The 25,389-nt window shown below is 44.1% G+C and overlaps 1 protein-coding gene across 1 annotated transcript in view; it reads right to left on the bottom strand.

Annotated features, from left to right (window-relative positions):
* Positions 1 to 25,389, bottom strand: part of GRIK4 (glutamate ionotropic receptor kainate type subunit 4) — a 1,066,812-nt gene that overhangs the window by 420,323 nt on the left and 621,100 nt on the right. Inside the window, exon 3 of the mRNA XM_069224875.1 lies at positions 5,285 to 5,449. Within this exon, the coding sequence (XP_069080976.1) occupies positions 5,285 to 5,449 (165 nt within the window). The remainder of the gene's footprint in view (positions 1 to 5,284; positions 5,450 to 25,389) is intronic.

Raw genomic sequence — 25,389 nt, 5'->3', positions numbered from 1 at the left:
TTTTCAAGAAATTAACATACATAGGGGTTTAGGTTGTGTATGAAGGGGGAAGCACTAAGAATAAGGTAGGTATATTTTGACTGTCGGTCCCATAGAACCCTGCGGTATTGAAAAAAATTAAAATAGGGCCTTCTTGTGCCTGTACTGTGGTACCGTGTGATTTGATTGCCTTGCCGCAACTCTGAACAAAATGTTGAGGCTGCTTTTACATGACTTAGGGACTGGATACCCATGTCCTGTAATAGTTTCTGAGAAAGGGCTTAAAGGGGCAGTGTAAGGACATCCTGATGCCCAAGGCATTTGTGAGGCGACCCTGAGGGACCCAACTATGATTTTTTCCGGGCCGGGGGTTCTGTGGTACTCCTATGGGACTCAGTGCAGTACTCCTGTGAGGGCTTACAGTACTCCTGTGGGAGCCATTGTTTAAGCTTCACCCCTATTGTGCCAGTGTACCATTCAAGCATAGCTTACATGGCACCACTAAACCACAGGGGTGAAACATGAACTGCTGCTCCTGCAGGAGTTTTGGGGTACCCCAAAAAGATTATTAAAAAAAAGAAGCAGAGAATGAGGTTTTGTTGCTAATAGTTGAAGGACGTGTACAGCAGGGCTAGGCTGCTCATAGAGATAGGGCCTTGAGGTCAAACTCTACTGCTCACAGTTAAAGGCCATCCACAGTGGGTTGGGCACAGGACCTGCGCATGGCCAAACGCTGTAGTTTGCCCTAGAGGGCTGTATATATGCTCATGTTTAAATATGATCAAAGGAGTGGGAATTCATTGACCAAACCAAAGCTTGAAGTGATGTTATAGTTAGTTATAGAAATAAGATCCTAGGTGATGTTTTAATTAGGTGTTTAAATGAGACAAAATGAATGCTTAAAAACAAAATAAACACTGAAATGTACAAGTTATGGTTTCCTCAACTAACTATAACTTGCACCTCCGCCATGCAGTGCTAATGACCTCTCATATTGCATATCACATATTACATCACCCATGACATGTAGATTGACATCACTGATGACATTATCCAGTCATTGGGGTAGCATCCTATATGGTTTGTTGACTTGAAGTAATTCAACACGCTTTACCTGTGGGCAATTTTCCATCACTAATCACATGGTAATGGACATAATGTTTGACCACATGATGGACGCATAGATATACGTCACATCACCCACATTTGGTGGCTGTAACCCACTTTTTACTGGTATTTACCAAACAAAATCCCTTCATAGAGTTTAATGTGGTCACCTCTTTTTAAAACGTGAACACCCTTAAAAAATAGTCTGTACACTATTCACCTTAACATGATCACTCTCTTAAAACTTCACACAACCCACAATTTTAGTTTAAAGGGTTGACAGGTATGCATTTACAACTGATTTGAAGCTTCTGCTTGGCCTTAAGGACAACCTACAGTAATTTGCTACAATATACAGCACACATTCCTGAGATGAGCACAATTGCATAAAATCTCAGAGCCAACTTTACAACCTCAGAGTGAGCTAAATCATCTGTAAGCTTCTGATCTATATATTGTACTTTCTTAGCAATCTGCAATGCCTCAAGATCTTCATCGGAGTTAAGGAAATTAACATCTATACCTTATAATTGTCTTGCTTACATAGATTTTGTACATAGCACTGTACTGCAACTATATAACACGGGTGTGTGCCGAGACAACACCTGTAAGATAATCTATTGTCAATAGAAGCTTTGGTCTTTCTCACTGATTTTTTTCAATATGCTTTGGCTTTAAAACAAACTATAGAGGGCTGTCTTTTGGGCTTTGCCAAAGGTATGTTATCAGTGTTGAATGCATACCTCAGGTGGATGAGTTCTAATTTGCTATGAAGTAATAATTAATTTAGGTGTGCTTCAGTTAGCACTAGTAGACGTTGACAATCATTTATGAAATGCTTCAGAACAGTGCATGTTTATTTTAGGTATTTTAGTGTGCCATATGCATGTGTCTTCCCTATTTCAGAAAGCCAATGAAAATACAGCTTCGGCAATGGTCTGTCCTAATACAATTTATAATAATGTTCTGTTCTCTCCAGAGGGAAAGACGTTCTTTCTGTTACAAATTTCAGTTGGTTAGCTGACGTTCTGCTGGAGTTGAACAAGCTATTGTATTCATGTATTTCATAATAATGTATGATTCCACCTCCTTAATTAAATATGCACTGCTTTAACCAATAATGTGCTTCAGGAAGCAGACATTACTAGGGGTGTTCTTCCAACTAATAGATTGGTTGCTTGCCATGAATGAAACATTTTTAATCAACTCTTGTTCTCAATATCATGCTATGAAATGTGTGTGCCTTCTGTTCATAAAACACTATAAAATACATGATGTTGGAGAAGAGTCATTGCTCTTTTGAGCTTTCTTTAGAGACATACTCTATGTCAGTCTATCGGCAGATCTATTTAGATACTTGTGCTAATTATTTAGATTAATTAAATAACTACTGCTTCCTTTCCGTAAATATACTATATTTCAATAAACCTGTGAGATTCATAACTTTAGAATTTTGTCAAATGCTCGCTTTATTTATAGCCCTGGACTAAGGCCCTCATTCTGACCTTGGCGGGCGGCGGAGGCCGCCCGCCAAAGTCCCGCCGTCAGATTACCGTTCCGCGGTCGAAAGACCGCGGCGGTAATTCTGACTTTCCCGCTGGGCTGGCGGGCGGTCGCCTTCAGACCGCCCGCCAGCCCAGCGGGAAAGAGGCTTCCACGATGAAGCCGGCTCGGAATCGAGCCGGCGGAGTGGAAGCTGTGCGACGGGTGCAGTTGCACCCGTCGCGTATTTCACTGTCTGCACAGCAGACAGTGAAATACATGTAGGGGCCCTCTTACGGGGGCCCCTGCAATGCCCATGCCAGTGGCATGGGCACTGCAGGGGCCCCCAGGGGCCCCGTGACCCCCCCTACCGCCATCCGGATCCCGGCGGTCAGACCGCCGGGATCCGGATGGCGGTAGGGGGGGTCGGAATCCCCGCGGCGGTGCAGCAAGCTGCGCCGCCGCGGAGGATTCAATGGGGCGGCGGTACACTGGCGGGACCCCGCCAGTGGTGCCGGTCCGACCGCGGCTTTACCGCCGCGGTCGGAATCCCCATTGGAGCACCGCCGGCCTGTCGGCGGTGCTCCCGCGGTCCTCCGCCCTGGCGGTCAAAGACCGCCAGGGTCAGAATGACCACCTAAGTCTGTGAGAGACACACATAGTCTAAATCACCCTCCTAATTTCTTAATTAGAGCAGCAACACTGCCACCTCTTGACTTAAAATGGAGGGTTATGTGAAATCTATAATACAGTGTTCCTGTTAAGGTGAATTGAGTAGGAACTCTTATTTGGAGGGTGTTCACAGTACAGAAGGGGGTGAAGGTGTGACAGCATTAAAGTCTATTGAGTCATTCTGTTTGTTAGGTCGGTGTACATTCGTAAAAAGAGGATACCATACACCAAATATGGGTGACTTGACAGATATACTATGGGCCTGATTACGACCCTGGCGGTAAAAACCGCCAGGGTCGTGGTCCGCGGGAGCACCGCCAACAGGCTGGCGGTGCTCCTTTGGGCATTCTGACCGCGGCGGTACAGCCGCGGCCAGAAACGGAAAGTCGGCGGTGTACCGCCGGCTTTCCGCTGCCCAGGGGAATCCACCATGGCGGCGCAGCTTGCTGCGCCGCCATGGGGATTCCGACCCCCATACCGCCATCCTGTTCCTGGCGGTTTCGGCCGCCAGGAACAGGATGGCGGTATGGGGTGTCGTGGGGCCCCTGGGGGCCCCTGCAGTGCCCATGCCAATGGCATGGGCACTGCAGGGGCCCCCGTAAGAGGGCCCCACTTAGAATTTCAGTGTCTGCTTAGCAGACACTGAAATTCGCGACAGGTGCTACTGCACCCGTCGCACCCCTTCCACTCCGCCGGCTCCATTCGGAGCCGGCTTCCTCGTATAAGGGTGTTTCCCGCTGGGCTGGCGGGCGGCCTTTTGGCGGTCGCCCGCCAGCCCAGTGGGAAACCCAGAATGACCGCTGCGGTCTTTTGACCGCGGTACGGTCTTCTGGCGGTTCCCGCTTGGCGGGCGGCTCCCGCCGCCCGCCAAGCTTGGAATCACCCCCTATGTGTCCATCATGTAGCCAAATGTTATATCTATTATGACTCTACTGGTGATAGAAAATTAGACACAGGAGTACCGTGTTGAATTACTTCAAGTCCACAAACCATATAGGATGCTATCACAATGACTGAATAATGTTACCGCTGATGTCATCAATGATGTCATTTGAGATCTAAATTTATGGTGTTTGGAACTTCTTCAAAGCTTGAAAATAATAGATATAAAATCATTGCTGTTAGTGTGCCTTCAAAATATTAATTTAATTTACATAAGGTTACCATAAAGTAGATGTTAGGATCAAAGGATCCTCAATAAGACAAAAAACTACTAGAATCAATGCATTTCAGGACTTTCTGCAGTTGGAAGGATTAAAAATATACAATTTAACAAACGTTGTTTTAAGAGTTAACAGGTAGTATGCTTAAACCTAGTGTGACACAAGAATTACTCTATTTTCTTAATGCTAACAAACCTCAGTGAATTATCATGAATCTAAACAACGAATCTCAGTATAATAAATGTCAGTATATCGTGAGCTTACTGATTTCCGACATGCTTATATTAATACAGATCAGCACTTCACACCTGCCAGTCCCTATTCATTCACAAATACCTCCTCATATTGCCAGAGTCGGCTTTAGCTCTGGTGGTGCTTCGTGCAACAGACCTTTTGTGAGCACCACAGGACTTCCTTCACCATGAATTCCCTCATTACCACTCCCCAACAATGCCCCTCACCTCTCCATAGGCCCCCGTGACATACATTCCATTTTTTTTAAAGTGCTACACATAGTTGACTCACACAGTTTTGTGATCTGCATGGTACATATTCTTTGCAGCAGGCACGTTATCCCTCTGTGCTATCTGATAAGTGAAAACTGCCAGTAGACAAAATTCTGATCTCTCCCCAACAGTAACATTAACCAGCATAGTTATCTTGACAGTTTCATTGCTGCCTGAAAACGGAAGTTCATGGTGCTTTTGAACCCATAAGTTATTTTTTAAACACAGCGCCTCAAGTTAGCACCAGGTGCGCCTGCACTGCTCGCCCCGCCCTAAAGCCGGCCCTTCATACTACTTTCCAAACGTGTGGCTTCCACCTACTGACACCTAGAGGGTTCATACAACAGTAGTGCGACAGTGAAGGACTTTACGTACTGGTCTCAGCTGTCTCATATTCACTGTCTCTCAGAAGTTCAAAGATGTCCACTTCCAGTTTAGCTTTGCCTTGTCGCTCAGGAGTCCGGTTTATCCGATCCTTCCCAAGCGTTATAGAAAGGCGCTCGCCTCTGCTGCACTCCATTGGGTCGTCCAAAATTGCAGCTATGGAGAAAGAGAAACAAATCAGATATGAGCAAGAACGCTTTCCACGTGAGGCACCACGACATTCTATATTTTTATACCAGGCTTTCATAATGGGAGGACATTTGGAGCTATTTAAAACACGCATTAGCATAGCCAATCGGTCTGGCATTGGCAATTCTGCGATTTTTTTTTTTTAGTAAAAGTAAATTAAAAAATGAAATGAAAGCAGAGACACGCCTATCCGCCTTAGCACTGAACTTTCTAGGTGGGCGAGAAAAGGAAGAGCAAATAAACAAATTGCTTTAGCATTCGCCCAAGAATGAAATGATTTTCGTTTCTTAGATTTACCAGCTCCGCGCATTCCTGGAGGCTGTATTAACAGCCTTCATTCCTCCCCAGAGACATTAAGTGAAGTTGGACGTGGCCCCCAAGCACCGAGGCTTTGAAAACTGCTTCGCACCATGCTTGGGCTCGCGCGCATCTACTCCCAGCTGAGTGAAGGTCATCTACTGTATTAGCTTATCTACAGGGGCTGGGTCTCATTTTCATATAGTTAGCCGCTTGTTCTAGCGTCAGAACGCTCCTGTACAATACATTGTAAGGAGATTACGAGCTCCACGTATTATATAGTACTATAGTATTTGAGTAGCGTTTTATATTTCGGTCATGGCCGCAAAGCACTATCCTGGATTGTTGTGGACAATGCTACCCATTAGCTGTGCGTTGTTGAAGGTTTTTAGTGTGGCCTGTGTGGGAAGCAATTAAATGCTGTTTCTGAGGGCCAGAGGGGTGCTCCATTATGTGTCACGGGGATCACGGGGAGCTGGCTAGCCTAAAGACCGCACCACCCAAGTTGTTCCTGACATCTTTCTTCCTGCACATGCGCAGTCACTAGTCTTCATACCGGTGTCTCTGGGGCCTCCTCGCACTGCTGTCTTTTATTGCACATCAGCTGTTAATTCATTACCCATGGAGGAATCTAATAAAGCCAAGTCTGTGCAGACTCAGCTGTGAGCAGCTGTTGCAGAACATCTTCACAGGCGCTCCAGTAACGCTGTTTACCCAACCTTTGCCTGTCTGGAACACAAAAGCTGTCCAGCTGCCCCGAGTACACAGGAAGATGCTGTTATTACCCGGCTTCTGCCAGGCACCAAAAGAGGAGCATGGGGTACCTGGGCATCTGGTGAGTCAAGACAGATTAGTAGGCAACAGCCAGGGGCATATGCAGCTTCTGTGTCCCAAGAAGTGCTTCCAACAGAAATGGCTAATTTAGAAATGGAGAATACTGTGATTTTTGACGAAGTGATAATTCTAGAAAACTACCTCAATGAAATAGATTTTTGACAACTCAATAATTTTCGCTACAAAGGTTTTTGTTTACTAATAAAAGTAAGTGCTTGAAAAACGTTTCAATCTGCAAAGCTTGCAAGAAATTCATCCATTTCACAGTCGAATAGATATGTATATTTGTGGAGATTGTAAGCAGAACTGCAATTCACCTTTTCAAAATAAAATATTTTGCCATGTCCCAGGCCTGAGTAACTAACATCGTATAGGTACTAAGAAATATCAAACACCCTTGTCCTGGAGGGATGAAGACACTTTCTCTACGACCACATCTTCACCCTGCCTACTACTCATATGACCACTTCCACTGAAAAGGGGCTTCCAACCTCGACTGGCACCCCCATTTCTAGAGTCACAAGGAACAGCAACTCACCTCACACTAATGCAAACAGTGTTAATGGTAAATTGTTAAATATATTGTAAAAGTGATAATGTAGGGCCGTCACACTGGAAGGGTAGTCGGACTCTTCGCTCCAAGGCTCCATACTTTTTGTGGTCCCCGCATTCCTGTTTCAACATTCCTGCATAGTAGCAAAACACGTCTGATCTGCTGACCTCGAGAGGCAGTTATTGCAACACCACTAAATGGCTCACATACTGCGTTTTCTATTCTCCATGCCTATGTGTTCCTTAACTAAGGGGTGCAATTAGATGGCAAACCAATAAGGGCCCTGGACAATGGTTGGCCCCATTCCAACTGAGGCTTCTAGCATCGTTGGCCACAAACAACACAGACTGAACTCTATCAGCAAGCAATGCTCACAGACACAAGGTCCTTTCTGCAGTAAAGTTAGGTGCTTTGATGGGGAGGGGTATCTATCTATCTATCTATCTATCTATCTATCTATCTATCTATCTATCTATCTATCTATCTATCTATCTATCTATCTGTCTATCTATCTATTCATCCGTCTGTCAATGGAAAGATCAACATTGGGTCTCAAATAACATGACTTAAGCAGGAAATTTTAGAAAAATAGATCATATTTATCTGAAAAAAATAAGATGAAAATGACAAAAATCCAATATGCACAAGTTGACACATCACGTTTTAAAGGTTTAAAAGAGTCTCAATTCTTAAGAATCAGTGGTTGTTTCTTTGTAACACACAGTACCTGGGATGCATAAAAAATAATGATGTACAGGGGCTGCAGAGATGCATTGAAAAAAAAGGTGCTGTGTTGGATTTTCAGGCAAGGCACAGACGATGCATTGTTTCTTTTCATGCTGCAAGGTGATGCATTGATTTCCAGGAGTGCAGCCCTGGGTCTTCACTATGACGCAGGGATATCTTGATGCCCAGGGATGATGCATTTAAAAACCTGGATGCGCTGGTAGGAAGGAGCAGGTGCTGCGTCAAGCTGTTAGGCGCTGCAGTGCTTTTTCAGCCACGAGGCAGGCTCTGCGTCAGATTTCCAGATGTGAGTCCAGCACTGTGTTGTTTCGGTCAGTGGTGCAGCGATTTCCCAGCAGCAATGCAGGTGCTGCATCAATTTCTGCAGGTGTTGTGTCGGTTTTCCAATGCATGAGGATTTTCTGAAGGAGTGAAGTCTTTGTTGGCCCTGAGACTTCAGAAACAGGAGGCAAGCTCAATCGAGAGATCTCAATTTTGGAGATCACGTTAGGAGGAAGGCAGAGTCCATCCAGCAGAGTCAGGAGCACCAGGCAGCAGGTCAACATGCAGGAAAGCAGTGCTTCAGCAAAGCAGTCCAGATGAGTCCTTTGTGCAGCCAGGCAGTCTCTCTGACTGAGTCCAGGTGTAGGTCCAAAAGTATCTAAGTTGGTGGGGTCAGAGACAAGTATATATACCCAAAAATGCCTTTAACGCTGGGGGAAACGTCAAAGAGTGATTTTGAAGTGCACAAGTTCCCCTTCAGTCCAGTCCTGTCTGCCAGGATCCCTGTGGAGGTTATCAGTTCTTTATGTGAGTGCAAGCCACTGGCCTTTGAAGTGTAAGAGTGGGCCCCTCCACCCTTCCTGTCTTGGGAGACACATTCAGTATACAGATGAATGCAGAAGTGACTGAGTATCCTGTGTTTATGGTTGTCTGGGTGGAAGGCACAAGGGGAGCTGTCAATCAGCACAGACTAGACGTGGATTGTAGGCAGGCTGTAAGGCGCAAATGGCAATAAGTGCAGAGAAATGCCCACTTTCTAAAAGTGGCATTTCTAAAATAGTAATATTAAATCCAACTTCACCGGTAAGCAGGACTTTCCATTACCATTCAGCCATATAAACACGATAGGGCTACTCCTTTCAGATCAGAATCTACCACTTAAAAATTATACAAGGGCAGTTATAATGCTAGTCTATGACAGGAGCAGACCTCACAGTAATGGAAAGCAAATTTGTGAGTTTTTCATTCCCAGGACATATAAAACACATAGCTACATGTCCTTCCTTTTACTTACATAGCACCCTGCCCTATGGGTTACCTAGGGCCTATCCTAGGGGTGACTTAAATGTAGAAAAGGGGGAGGTTAAGACTTGACAAGCAGTTTTAAATGCCAAGTCGAAGTGGCAGTGAAACTGCACACACAGGCCTTGCAATAACAGGCCTGAAACATGGTTAAGGGGCAACTTATGTGGGTGGCACAATCAGTGCTTCAGGCCCACTACTAGCATTTTATTTTACAGGCCATGGTGCAGTTTACTAGGAACTTACAAGTAAATAAAAAATGCCAATTGGGTATGAGCCAATGTTACCATGTTTTAGGGAGTTAGCACATGCACTTTTGCACTGGTTAGCAGTGGTAAAGTGTCCAGAGTTCTATAGCCGGCAAAAAATGAGGTCAGAAAAAGAAGAGGAGAAAGGCAAAAAGTTGGGGGGCGACCTTTCAGAGATGGCCATTTTCCAACAGAGATATACTGGAGTATCTTTGTAGTAAGTAGGGGCCAGATGTATCAAAGCTTTTTGCATTCACAAACGGTGCGAACGGCCGTCGAAAGCAAAAATGCCTTTCAGTATGTATGAAAGGAGTTCGCTATGAAATTTTAAGGAATCGCTAATTTAGCGATTCCTTAAAATTGCGACCCCGTCTAGAGAATCGCAAATTGTGATTCTCTAATTAGGAAATAGCAAATAAGGAATCCTTATTTGCGATTTCGAAAGCACATGTATCAAGCTTTTCCTTAATGTGAATTGGGGATTAAGGAATTGCAATTACCACCAGATACAATTTGGTGGAAACCATGTGCAAATTTTAAAAATGCATTAAAAAAGCGTTTTTAAAATTGACATGTAACGCACACATGCCCCTTTGGCATGTCTGCGCCTTACATTTCCTAAAATAATTTTTGGGGATGAAGCAGAGGGGGCCTTAGGCCCCCAGCACCCTGGGGTTTGCATTTCCAAAATTGCGAATTCCAGGTAGGAATTTGCAATTTGGGAAATGCAAAAAGTTCGCAAATATGGGCCTACAGGCCCATAGGTACGAATGGGGTCAGAATTGTTATTTGTGATTCGGTAATATCATTTGTGATTTTAAAGAAATCGCTATTACAGAATCACAAATACAATACATACCGTTTTGCGACTCTGAAATAGCGATTTCTTAAAAATCGCTATTTGAGAATCGCAAAATAGATTCTTGATACATCTGGCCCCTAGTCTTGAAAAAGATAAACACACCCATATGATCTTTTGAGATACCAGAACCGATTAAAACAGATTGGTTGAGTCAGTGGCTGAAAGTACTTTTGTGGTGGACTTTAACAAGAGTGGTCTCTACAGCTAAAGGTCACGGCCACTGGCTTTCTCCTGACTGTACTCCATCTCTTACTGTCTTCATAGCTACAAACTCGAAAGCTAATCACTCGACCACAGACATGGATTGTCAGCTCCAGTCGGTAATCGTCTTCCTCTTCGACAGCTATTACAACACCTAAAGTAACCACCTGCTCACACATTACACAGCATGTCCTTTTTTGGACTGGTGTATAAAACTCAATGCAATGGTTTATAAAACTACAAAGTGTGAATGCTTTATTGCATGACTGTGGATGAAGTTAGGGCGAAAGCTGAGTTTCGGTTGGAGTGTCTTCAATATGCTCATGGTATCCATGACTTAAACACGTTAGTAGGGTAGATTTAGGGCTTGTTTTATTGGATCACAATTCTGAACCCAATCTTAAGGGTTTGAACCAAAGTGTAAGGATCTGGAGATTCCACTTGTGCCCCCTCCCCGTGGCTGACTCTTATGCAGTCCCATTTAGAAGGCAACTGCACGAAATGAGTGACATTACCGGTAAGTGACTCTTGCGATTTCCATATATGTTTAAAAACGTCGGACAATGGAAAGTATCGTCTTCCTACTTCTGAGCACCGTATGTGAATGCTAAAGCTTGGGTGACCACAATAATCAAGTGGGGAGACGGCAGGTTTCAAAATCACAAGCTCCGTGAAGAAAAGAGGCACAATGTTTAATAGACAGAAACATTAATGATTTGATCTGTTACAGTGACGTCTCTCTGTGTATGTCACATGGATTTTGACAAACGTGTAGTGCTGGCCTTTATGGATGACCACCAGTGTGTTCCAATAAAAGTGATATCTCAAGTGCAAGCTCTAAGAGTACAACACTGGCTTCCAGGGGATACAATGATCAATTTCCAGGGTGCATAAGGCCTACCTCAGCAAAGGGCTGTTTCGAAACTGCCACCACACAGGAACCATTGATTGACATACAACACATGTAATTAAACAAGAGGTTGAAATACAGAAGACTACTAACTCACAAGCTGTGGTATACCTTGAACCCCTTTCTTCATGGCTTTTCTAAAACACATAACTCTCGGAAACTTCTGAAAAGTGAGCTGCTCCAGTACAGTACTATCCTAGCACCCTGCGAAGCAGGAGACGCAACAACTGCTTGGACAATAACTTCACTTATTCTCTGCAACACTCCAATGACAGTGCTCTGAAGTGTCTGAAGATAGATCCACCACTATTCTAAATACATAAATAAATAATAAAATAAACAAGTATACTCTGCATAGGGACAACTGGAACCCAAGAAGTGACTCAACAATTCAAGTTCAGAATAGAAAAACATACAGGGCTCATGTACAAATGATTCATGGCTATGGAGACTGAAATGAAAACGTGTGTGCATTTGTTGCACCGGACATTCAAAATGCTGATTAAGTTGGTGCTGTGTACTAACACTTGAGCTACATCTCTATATCAAAACCATTGCAAATTCCATTGAAGCAATGATGTAGGATAGTGGGTCACGCTGCTGACCTGTATACATATAGCATTTCTTTTTAAAATTATTTTATGACCACTTATATGAGGGTGTCTGTTAATTTCTCAGTAGGTGATGTGCCAAGCCAGAAGCGCCTTGTTAAGCTAGTTGCCTAGTGACGAAGAGCAGCACTTGTGCATTAAGTCAGCCGAGCTGGACTCAACATATGGGGCACACTGACAGTGCTTGATTTGTAAATAAAATAGTGCCTGGGTCCGAACCTTGTTCAGAAGCTCAAGGCCAACAGAATACTAAGTCTGCTTTGTCTTGAATCCACATTATTGCGCTTTAATCAGACACTCCCTACCCCTATATCTCACTATTGCAGCTTCTTTTTTATCCCTGCTTCCTCCCTTTGTCACTGTTTTTCTGCCTCTTTCTTCGTCCCTCTTTCACTCTTTTGTGCTTTTCTCTCTCTTGGTCTGAATCTAAGTATTTTGAGATGAGCCCAACTACAACCGTCGGCTAAAATTGAGGACTGGCACATGGAATTAACTGCAACTCCCCCCGCCCACAACAAACCTGGTATGCGGGGTAACAAAGACTATTCTTAAGGATGAATGAATCCTCAGTTAATAAGACTAGCAAACAGCCCTAAGGAGACATGCATAGCTTACTTGTATACATACAAACAGTTTACCCAATTCAAAATAGCCTTGAGATGGTCGGACTGATTCTGTATGGTCACTCGATACAATATGTACCTGGTATGAACACATTTTCAATGGCTGCTATTAGCTCCCAGTCCACCCCTGCAAGTCGAAATCTTGCTTGGTCGTCGCCTGCCCTAACGGTGTTCTTTACAGATGAGCAGAGTGTTTCTTGATCAGCAACTGAAGCCCAGCTCACATCCATTTTAGCACCAAAGTCCCAGGTCCCATTCAATCTTCCCGAAGTTATTTTGATCAATCTCTTTGTTGACCTCTGCCAACCAAATTGTATTCCAACAGGAACCCCCTCTTCTGTCCATTTTGTTCCTTTAATGGCCCTGATATGCCAGCTTTCAATCCTATGGTAGTGGGGGTAATGGAATACATAGATATCCTGTACCATACTATTATAAATCTCCCTTCAGTTGTATGTCCTTACGTGGTGGGTTTGACCGACGTACCCCCTTTACAAAAACACTCAAGAGGAATCTTATGTGGAGTTGCGCAACAAAGTATAGGATTGGTTAGCCAGAAAGAAGGACTTTTCCCTTGCCCTTGCTGATGATAGTCTGTTTAACAGAAGGATTGGTTGGGTTGGCCCCTGACTCATAACCTTTCAGGAAGACTACATTATCACCAATTTTAGATCCCTGTTTCTGGCACAGATAATTTTACCCAGGAATCAGAATCGCCCTCCCCCAGGAGTTCTAAGATTCCCGAACCTCTTGGGATTTTGATAAGCCAGGCCTAGTATGGTCCCAGTTTAAAAAACGTTGGTGTTTAGCAAGGAACGTGGGTTAATGCTCTCTTGGTTGCGAGACAAGCTCCTTCACTATCTAGTTACTCAACTACTCCCTCTGCAACTCCTAAGGACTGTTTTAATGTGCCCGTAAGAAACTAAGTTGATTGGCTGTCCCAAGCCCGTACAGTAGTCAGCCAACTGAATCTCTGGGAGGGGTGCCACCACAGAAAAGGGGTTGGAAGAAGGGGAAGCAGGGCACAACTGTTGTTTCTAGCTTGTATGTTGGAATGGAGCAGGTTTAAAGGACAAGATTGTAAATCCAGACTGGCCGACCTTTATTGATAAATTTGACTTTGTTATCATGCAGGAAACTTGGGCTACTACACCGATTCCAGGCAGGGGTTTTTCCTGTTACTCATGCCCCTCCCATAGATTCCTCTTATAGGAGAGTAAGGGGGAGGTGGCTTTCTAGTTGGGTTACACTAAATCTTAGGGGTTTGGCTTCAGCTGTTAACACAGATAATTCAGCATTTCAAGCCCTGCTTATTAGGAACAGCAGTGGCTCTTTCAGTTTTTATTTGGTAAACTTTTATAATAACTTCTCTAATTCTCTCTTTATTTGAGGAGTTGTTTTGTTTCACTATGAGTCTGAAGTCTATAGGACTTGGTGCAACACTCTAACCTCTCTTTTTGTTGTGTGGGAATTTTAATGCTAAACTTCGCGATCTGCTGGAATAGTTAGGCTTTCGGGGCTCAGTAGCTGAAGTAGTCCAGACTGGTATTAGAGGGAGGGAGTTGAGGAAATATATCGACTTACACAACTTTGTAGATGTAATTAATCATTTTTGGGGGGCTTGGATCCCCACTTATGGGGAGGGATGGTTGTCTGTTCCAAATTACATATTTTACATCTTTGCATCCAGACACCTGTTGCAATGGTGCTCCAAAGCCTCAACCATAGAAGCTTAATAGGGGGACCAAAATGCCTTGTCATAATAGAGGTTCTCCCTTTGGGTAGAAATAAGTCACCAACTGCTTGGGTTGATACTCCTCACCACTCAAGGGATAGGCCTAAATTAGTTTGGCATTGTAAAGAACCCAGGGCCACATGTACATTTTTTCTTGTCACAAACCGCACAATTCGCAGAATTGGGCCCGTCTGCGACACAAAAAAAGCATTTTGCAATGCACAAACCCAAATTTGCGATTCAGTAATCTCTTTACTGAATTGCAAAAAGGGTTTACGAGTCGCAATTAGGAAGGCTTTCCCTTCCTAACGGCGAGTCACAGTGCGATGTATGATAGTTTTGTGACCGTGAATCAGTCACAAAACAATTGCAGTTAGCAGCAATTTCAAATTGGTGCTAACCCATTCGCAAACGGGAAGGGGTCCGTAGGTGACACCTCCCCTTTGTGAATGCATGCAAAAATATTTTTTCAGAGCCTATTGTTCCCATGGACCACTGCCTGCTCTGAAAAAATGAAAAGAAAACTTTCAATATTTGTTTTTGAAATGCATTCCGTTTTTCTTTTTGGAAAACGGGCTGTACTCCAAAAAAAAGACTCCTTTATATAAAAGTAGTCACAGACATGTTGGTCTGCTGTCCTCAGCAGGCCGCCATCCCTGTGAGTGCGGCAATTCCCAATGGGGTTGCAAATTGCGACCTACCTCATGAATATTAATGAGGAGGGTCACTTGCGACCCCACTGGGAATAGCAAACAGTGTGAGTTACACTGTTGGGCATTTGGTACTGCGACTCGCAATTTGCGAATCGCAAAGATTCACAATTGCAACTCGCAATACCAAAGGGTCGTATATGTGGCCCCTAGTGCTTTACTGGGTATATTTCCTAATCACCACTTTGTGACATTTTTGGGATGTTTAGCTGAGGAGTATGGGATGCTTTATCCACCCGCAATCAACTTCTTTGTATGCACACTAGGAGTAATCAGTTGAAGTCATTATGTCCTGCTCCACACCACCAGTTTTGATTTGACGCAAATTGTTAGGCAGCTAACCACTGTTTGAGGATGGCTCTGATGGCACGGGCTAGAGTTGCAAAGTAGATTAGGGAGGCAAGGTGAGACCATAAGCTGATACTTGAGGACAGGCAGAACGCTCCGAATAAAAAGGACTGGGAGGTGCTGGAGTTAGCAGCTGCCCAGAACTGTAGTAAGGCATTCTGGGACACAGTCAATAGGTTCTTCCACCAGGATGCCCCTACCAAACAACTCCTTTGTGTGCAAATTCTCCGGCCAGGAGTGGGTTAAGCACTTTATCTCAATTTATCAGCTGCCCACAATTAAAGTGTGTAACGAAAGGCTTCATTCACATTTCTCTGACCTTTGGATTTCATTTCAGGAAGTCGAGGTAGCGATCAGGCAGGGCAGTGGTGGGAAAGCACCAGGGCCTGATGGGACTTCTATGGATTTGTTTAAGTGCAATCCTGAGCTTTGGGGGTCCCTGCTCACCAATGTATTTAATAATTCTTTGTGTAGCAGGGTCCCTAATTCTTGGACCCTCTATACAATTGTACATTCAAAAACGGAGATAGAGGGTCCCCCAAATGTTATAAGCCGATATCCCTAATAGATAGCTCAGTGAAAATCCTAGGAAGAGTTATTTTTAATTGTCTTCAGCCTTAGGTTAGTGATAATAATATTCTGTCCCCCTATCAGTACGGTTTTTGCCCAGTATTAGATACGTCAGAGCAGTGCCTGATCTTTAATTTAATTGAGAGCAAATACAATACTGCCAGGCGCTGCCCCATATACCTGGCCTTCATGGACCTTTTTTCTGCATTTGACTGCGTGACCAGGGCCAAGCTTTGGCTGATTTGTATTAATTTGGCAGCAGAAGTCCCTCTGGTTAATTTTCTGAATTCCCTACATGAAAATCTGGGCACCAGAGTGCGTTATGGCTGAGCTGGTGAAGTTTCTGATTTCTTTCCTATAGGGAGTGGGGTGTGTCAGGGGTGCATTTGTGCACCTCTACTTTTTAATATTTACATAAATGAACTAAGCACCCCTTTGTCTCTGTCCATTAAGGATGCTCCAAAAATCAATAACACATTTATTCCGGAATTATAATAATATGCCCAGGATGCAATTTTATTGGCCAGGACGCCTTGTGCCCTTCGTATTCTGGTAGAATCCTTTGCCTCCTTTATGGGTAGTTTAGACATGGTAACTAACTATGGGAAGTCTCACATGACGGCCTGCAGACCAGACAAGAAACAATTGTCATCCTTAAAGCGGTCAAATCAATCCTATGCTCTGTACAGAATGTTTGTTACTGGCGTGTCACCTTTGATTCCTATAATACCTCGTAATCCCAAGTCAGGTCAGCACACATTAAATTGAATGAAGGAGGGGAGGGGCACTATGGCCCTCATTACAACCTTGGCGGGTGGCGGATCCCGCCCACAAAGGTTTTACCGTCGAGCGGCCGCCAATGCGGCTGCAATCCTGCCGGCCAGATTATGAGATCCCCGCTGGGCCGGCGGGCGGAAACAGAGTTTCCACCCGCGGCCCAGAAGGGATGTCAGCCGTAACACGGGAGCCAGCTCCTAATGGAGCCGGCGGTGTTGTGGCCGTGCGACGGGTGCAGCTCAGTGAAAAGCAGAGTGGGGCCCGTTCCCGCCAGCCTTTCCATGGCAGTCTCTACCACCATGGACAGGCTGGCAGGAAGGGGAGTCGTAATCCCCTGGGCAGCGCTGCCCTGGAGGATTAAAACCGCCGGGACAACCATAGCAGGAAACAGCAGATTGTATCACCAGCCTGTTGGCGGTACAATCGCCAAAACAGCCCTGGCGGTCTTTGACCGCCAGGGTCGTAATGAGGCCAACTATGTCCATTCATTAAGAACTTTACTCTCCTTTTTACCTCTACAGCTACTTATTGAGCGAGGGTTTGGGTGTATTATAGTGTCTCCCCCAATCAGAAGAGGATTATAGAATTTTAAGTCTGTTACTTAATTTCCCTCCAGCTAGTCACCACTTTTTCCTACACTCCGAACTCAATTTAGAATATGTTTGTGACAGAATTGAACTGGCACCTCTCCAGCTCTTAGTGGGGTATGGTCTAACACTGAAACGAAATTCAACAGAGAGATAATTTTAGATTGTCTTGGCCTGGACAATGGTCTTTCGATCCCATTGCTAAACTACTTAAGAAAGCACTTCCTTGATATTGGCCCCCTTGAGATGTTTACTGCCTCGGATTCTTTAAGCAAACCTGATGGTGGTCCGGTAAAGTCTCGATATGCCGAGTTTAGTCTGTCTCCCAGACTGGAGGAGGTCTTTAGCATGCACTCTGTGCATAACTATTACATCACACTTGTCACTGGGGCCATGGCACTTTCTCTAACCTTAGAGCTCTCATGTTGGGGAGGTCCTGCTTTTAAGATTCATGACAGGTACTGCGTGGTGTCTACTGTGCTTTTGTGATGGGACGAATGTGTAGGACAGTAACTTACTGCTCTGCTCCAGTGACGGGACATCTAAGCAAACTTTACTGCATTCTGTGTTTTTTTGTAAATGTTATCGTTATTCCTTTCAGCTTTGTCTGAAATATATCACTTGCTATCACAAAATGTAGGGAGGCTCTTAAACACCTCCAGCTATTATGTAGTCCTGACATCCGTTTCAGTGTTTGCTGCTTTTTCAAAATGTCTATACGCCATAGGAAAAGGATGGAGGGATATTATTGAAGGTTATTTTATACTGATGTTAACATTTTTAACATATCTGTATCAATGTTTTAAATTGTGATCTGAGCTTTTGCTTGGCCTTTGAAAGATTGTTCTCTGTAGGAAGGAAAAACAAACCTTGATGCCTATTCTTAGCCTGCAGGGCATGATCTACTGTTGATTGAAGCTGAGTTATTTGCTCTCCAAGTCTTTATGTTGCTGTGCCTTATAGACAATGGTCCGACCCCTTGCTGCGGTCATAAAGGCTTCCCAGGCAGAAAACATAGAAGCTGTGCCCCTTTCCAACAAACAATAGTCTTGGATAAATTGCCTCATATTATTGAGCCATTCCTGATCCGATAGAAGTGTCCAGTCCAGCTGCCACCTACTTCTCGGTGCCCTCAGCTCGATTGTAATGGAAACTAACAAATGATTGGAAATAAAATGAGCCCATATATCAGACTCAATCTTCAGGGGTGCAGCTTGGTCAGTAAGATGGGGGGGGTGAGCTTTATATTTCCCAACAATCACGCTGGCATATAATGTTAAAATACATTATAGGACAAAGCAGAGCATACAAGAGAGGCTTCAGAGCAGTGGAAAGGGAGAGGAATGCGGATTGGGGAGTACTAAGTGAGAGAAACAAAATAATTTGTAAAAGAACAAACACTTTTTAAGTCTTTCTAAATAGAAAGAGGGAGAGAGAGTGTGTGTTTCTGTCTGTGTGTGTTTAAAAATCCCAGGTGAAATCTGATAGATACCTCACCAGACCCAACTGAAAGCACTTGTACCCAAATACTTACCATCAAGTTCATTTATTAAGGGTGTAACACCCCAAACACCCCCCCCAAGCTACGCTGGTGTTGACCCTCTTAATAAGAAGAGAAAATAAAAAAAATCATTACGGGAAGCAGTGTGGTATTGCTGTGAGAAACAAGTGTATTGAGAGATGCCTGGATGGTCACACCTCCGTGGATCAACTAATGAGAAATCGTGCATTGGAACACTCAAGATTATTTTAGTCTTAGGCTTAAGCTGCTTTTCTTTGTTTTGTTTGACATATCCAAGGCTATCTCCTGAATAAAGTTAAAACCCCTCCCATAGTCACATGCCCCACTGCTCCCATTGCAATGCCATAAATCTGAAGCAATGAGTCTGTTTCATCAAAAACTGGGCGATAGTAGTTAGCCAGATTTAACAGGGCCAAATCTAGAGCAACCTTCGACCACAGCCATCTGCCATGTGGATCTCTGATTATGCCACTAACCGACCAGTCAAGCCCCCTGCCCAACATAATTGCCATCCCCTTACTGCAAGACCAGCTGAGGCAAAACAAGCCTGAGAATACTGCTTCAGAATGTAGACATTTGGAAAATAATTCTTTAGATGGGTTTCTTGTAAAAATAGTACTTCCATGAAGAAGGAACCCACCCACCTAATCAGCCACCTATATTTCCGTCTATTTGACATGCCATTTACATTACATGATAGAAATCAGATTTTTTGTCCCATTACACACCTACCACTTGCTGGTTAACAATGTCCCTGTATCGCTCCCCTCCCATCCATACCACTTGCTGATTGAAGTATTGCTTACCCTCAACAGTTGAGATCTTGCTTCAAGGCTGCTCCTTTTGTTTAAATGTGAACCCCACCTCCACTTGACCCAACCCCCAAAGTGCCCAAAAAAACCACAAAAACAAAACAAATAATGCAAAGAAACCCTAACAGGGGGAGAATCGCCAACATTGCCCCTCCTGACACTTAACTAACTACACTGGATGCCATGACTCTGCACCCTGTTGCACTCGTGCCCCCTCCCTCACATGTTGGATTAAGTATTGGAACTGGAGATATAGACTTTTCAGATAAAGTTCTGAGTACAAGCCAGGCTGAACAGCCATAATGAGGTGTTGAAACCAAAACACACCATTTCCTCCATTAATCATCCAATAAGAAAACAATTTCTAAACAGTACTAGCAGAATAATGGCCTGTCCAGCCTGACCTGCCAATATTCTAGATCAAGATGAGACCCCTTTTCAAGAACAGGAGCTCAAACTTATACATTCTAAATTGTAACATTTACCCAAAAGACTGATTGGAAATCTGGTGCAGAAGCTCCTGTGCCTCTGACACATTAGAAAACAGATGAAACTGCCCCTTAACCAAGATCTTCAGTTGAGATTGTTGTGCAATTGATGCTTGTACACCCTGTGCTTTGAATAAATGCAACATTTTCACAAAATCCTTCTGACGATGAGCAGCCGAGGCGGTCATATCTGGAAAGTTACAACATTGGGGTTTCTCCAGCACATAGAACTGTTTTTGCTTGATTGCCTTAGTTAGCACTTGTTCTTTAATCCGATATTCAAAAATGTTACCAGGATGGTGCGTGGAAATTTTGAACTGGGGAGTGCTGAGCCGGAACACAATGAGCTCTTGTTATTGTTAAATCACCAGAATGTTGTGGATGTACCTTGGTTCTAATAAAGGTATCAACCCATTGGAGAGCCTGGTGACCTCTGAGACATCCACTACACGTAAATTAATGCATCATGAATGATTTTCAGACTCCCCCACCTTTGCCTCAAGTAAAGACTTTTGTTTGTAAAACTAGCTGACATCTTTGTGCATAGAAGAAACTTGATCCTCCAATTGAGATATTCTGGCCTCTGCATACTTCAACCTCTTAGGGAGCTGGGCTATAGTTTCTTCAATTTTAGAAAGTCTTGCATGCAGAGCTGCGACATCTATAGCCTGTGATGCCCTGAGTTCTCTAATCTCATCCAAAATTAAGTTCAACATTATTTTAGCATCCCATTGCATGGTTACTGTCTTAACACAGGAATCATGTTGTGGCTCTTCCTGCTGCAAGTACGCTGGAGAATATGAGGGTGCTGCTGACAACCACTATTTGCTCACTTACAATATCAGAAGGCGCTGGGGAATGTGAAACCTGAAAAGGTGAGGCCTGAGGATCCAAAGAGGTCACTAGCAAAAGATCAGCGCTTAGGGTAGATGCAGAAGCTTGTATTGGCAAAACTGACCCTGGGGTGAGTGACTGTGAAGCTTCCATTACACCAGAGACTGTTTTGCCTTTAGAAAAGAAAGGATACTCCTTAGCTTTGCCATGAGTCACTTCTGGCTATGGGCTAGCCAAACAGAAGATGATCCAACAGTCTCACTGGTCTCATTGATAACATCCAAAAATTCAAGTGAGCTGCACTGAGTCCACTGAAGAACCTCCAGCCTGTTCTACAACTCTAAGCTCTTTGCCAGTACCCAAGTGGCCTGAAATCTACAAAATGCTGTGTGAACTCAGAGAGCTACCTGCCATCTTGAATCCCTTGCGCAAGTGAGAGCTGTCATTCGCATGTGCCACTACGTGCCTTGAGCGTTTCTTCACTATTTGTGCAAGAGCTGAAGCGTCCGAGTTACCAGCTGCACCCACCAACTTGAAATGCTTTCTCATATTTAAACATAAAGGGGGTCATTACAACCCTGGCGGACGGTGTTAAAGTGGCGGTAAGACCGCCAACAGGCTGGCGGTCTTTTTTTGAGTATTATGATCATGGCGGTAACCGCCATGGTCATCCGCTGCTTTACCATTCCACCCGCTGGGCTGGAGACCTGGGTCTCCAGCCCGGCGGCCGTCACAATACCGATATTTCGACCCGGCTTACCGCCGTGGATTTCCAGCGGTAGGAACCGCCATGAAATCCATGGCGGTAAGCCCTATCAGTGCCAGGGAATTCCTTCCCTGGCACTGATAGGGGTCTCCCCCACCCCCCACCCCCACCCCGACTCCCTCCCCTACACCCCCCACCACCCCTGCCACCCCCCAAAGGTGGCAGGGCCCCCCTTCCCACCCCGACCCCCAACATCACATAACTCACACACACACAACACGCATGCAGGCACCACCAACACACATACACGCACACACACCAAACATACATGTCTACATCCACACACTCAGTCAGACACGCACACCCACATTCAAACATTCACGCACACATCCATACTGACATACCCACAGACATACACGCACTCATTCCCATGCACACAACACCCCCGCAAGCATACACGCACTCACACCCCCCTTCACATACACACATGCACACAACACCCCCTCACCACCCTCCCCTAACGGACGATCGACTTACCTGGTCCGACGATCCTCCGGGAGGGGACGGGAGCCATGGGGGCAGCTCCGCCGACACCACACCGCCAACAGAACACCGCCACGGCGAATCACAGGATGTGATTCGCTGGGCGGTGTTCTGTTGGCGTGGCGGTGGAGGTGGAGCAACCTCCACTTCCCCGCCTCCCGCCAGTATGGCTGTTGGCGGCTCTCCGTCCGAAAAAGGATGGAGAGCTGCCAACGGTCATAATAGGCAGAGCGGAAAACCGCCACCACTGGCGGTCTTCCGCACGGCGGTCCCTCGGCGGTCTTTCAAAAAGACCGCTGAGGTCAAAATGACCCCCATAATGTAGCCACATCTAATCTAACAAAGAATTGACATCACTAGTCCTAGGCAGCAATTATGGGTCTTGCAAACTTTAAAGTAGAGGACCAAGCCTGTGACCTGCAATCTGAGAGATTTTTTTTTTATAATAGAGTAAATTAACAGCTCTAGGGCATACCACTAGCGTTTGTATGAAAAGAGTCAACAGATTGGGACATTTGTGGCCTGGTCTACATGACTCAAGCAGGAAGCTGCATTTACAAGGGAATTACAGAGGAAAGAGTCTCGGAAAAGGTGAAGGTCTCTCAAGTTTTTTACAGTACTATACGAAACTAGCTATGAGACCTTGCAGTCAAATACATCTCAATACTTCCAATCCATGAGACTACTGTGTCTGTTAAACTCTGTGGGGTAAATGTTTATTTCTACAATATCTGTGCAGGATGTATTTGAAGCCCTAGCCTCTATGCCAAGGGGTAAGACCTCTGGTAATGATGGCTTCCCAGTTGAATTTTATAAAACTTTTGCTATTGATTTAGTCCCTTTTTGGACCGATTAGTTTACATTTGTGGGGGAGGGAGGCAAAGTCCCTTCTCAGTTTAAGGAGCCAACAATAGTCATTTTTTAAAGAAAGGTAAGAACCCTAGGGATGTTAATTCAATCTGCACTATTAGTTTACTCAACGCTGAGTACAAGCTCTTAATTAAAATATGGGACATTTGTATTAACCCTCTTGCTCAGGTTTTAATTCAAAGAGATCACATGCGATTTGTAGCTGGTCAGTTGATGGCCACAAATACTGGCTTTTTAGTGCAGGTGTTGGATTATTTCTCAACCAACCATACTAGTGCAGCAGTTATTATGGTTGATGCTGAAAAAGCTTTTGACCTAGTCAATTCGGATGCATTGTTTTTCGGTATTAAAAAATGGTTTCCCTGTCCAGTTCATTAATATGCTGGCAAACCTATATTAAGGGGCTCAAGCTAAGATATCTGTGAATTCCCATCCTGTGGGTAGTGGCGGCCGGCAACATTAGGAGGGAGGGGAGCGGGCGGGACACTCACACACACACACACTCATTCTTTCACACACAGACACGCACGCACGCACATCCATTAGCAAAACTCATACCATTCAAACATGTACGCACGCACCAAACATTCATTTTTTTAAAAAAGATCGCACATACTCATTCTTTCACACACACATGCACGCACATCCATTAACAACACACATAACACTCAAACATGCACGCGTGCACCAAACATTCAATTTAAAATATCACACACATACACCCACACGCACTTACACTCTTCATGAGGGGCAAAAGATGGGGGGCGTGGCCCCTCTACCCTAAAGGACGGGCCACCACTGCCTGTGGGTTCAGTAGCAATTAACAAAGTGACCCGGCAAGTGTGCCCTCTTTTCCCTATTTTATTCTCTTTTGTAATAGAGCCTCTTGTGATCAGGATCAGAGCTAATAAGGCAATTACGGCCCCCTTGGTGGGTATGGACAAGCTAAAAATGTTTGTGGATGATGTTATTCTTTATCTAAAGCCTGGCAAGGAGAATATACAGAGGGTCTTGGATGCGTCTGACCATTTTAAAAGTATAAGGGGTTATAAAATTAAGCAAAGGAAAACTGAGCTTTAAAAGGGTTTAAAAGGATGTTGTTTTTATCCCGATGGATGCTCTATTACACTCGAGCAGTCCTTCATGTAATGTTCCCCTCAGTAGAGGATTTCTGCTTTCGGTGCAAGCAGCATGGCGTGGGGGACTGGCTTTATATTTTTTATTCTTGTCATATGCCTGTGCATTTTTGGCAGAATCTCTCCTCTGCTTTTAGTAGGGCCCTTAGCGTTAGAAGAGACCTGGATCCGGCACTGGTACTCTTTGGGTTCACCAAACAGGGTCAGTCTTTCATGATCGGTAAATCGGGACAAATATTCATGTCAATTGCATTTTCCATAGCCCATTCCTTGATACTGCAACTCAGGGGAACCAGCTGGGCTCCATCACCCAATGATTGGTTGAATAAAATGTCTAAAATAAAGAAGTTTGAGGAGGCCTATACGAAGTGGGCAGGGGGCTTAAAGATATTCCATAAGTTTTGCCACTACCTTGACTCAATCCAAAATTGTGGGTCAGATTGTTGGTAATATTTGTTGGGGTGGATGAACAATTCTGTTTTCTGTCTGCATCTGGGATGTTACGTGTGGGCATTGTTTTTCAATATCCCTGATATATCTATTTTTAATACGGTTAATTGTATAAATAATGCAAGATTAATTCTGTATAAATGTGATTCCAGGACACACCTGCACTTTATTATATTTATTGTACCTAATGTTTGACATTCGACGGGATCTTTCTATTTATTTCTGCAAAAGTTGTACAGGTTTTTGATTTTTAGCTTAGTCCAGAGATGTCTCTCTTGCTTATGGTAATGCGAATTTTGCACAGTTTTTGATTTCCAACCTAGCCTAGAGATTAATATTTCTTTATTTTCTATTTGTCACTGTAGAGCACGTTTGCACTTTAGTTGATTCCTGGTATTTATTACTCAACACCTTACTGGATTTAGGTATATGTTTCTCGATTATGCCATACAAATTTTGCACAATCCTTGGTTTCTTGGATTGCCCATTGAAGAACATTGTGTTTCCTTTTTCTTTGTAATGGCTTTTTTTATCTTGCACCATTCGGCTCAATAAATATATATAAACATATAGTAATAAAAAAATTAAGATCTGTACTTTTATGATTTTTTACTCAAAATTGAAAAAAAGACTTTTTGAATTGATTAGC

Source organism: Pleurodeles waltl, chromosome 3_1 (genome assembly GCF_031143425.1).
Source record: "Pleurodeles waltl isolate 20211129_DDA chromosome 3_1, aPleWal1.hap1.20221129, whole genome shotgun sequence".
Taxonomy (NCBI): Eukaryota; Metazoa; Chordata; class Amphibia; order Caudata; family Salamandridae; genus Pleurodeles; species Pleurodeles waltl.
The sequence above is the reverse complement of the archived record's forward strand: the minus strand, read 5'-3'. Positions and strand labels throughout refer to the sequence as shown.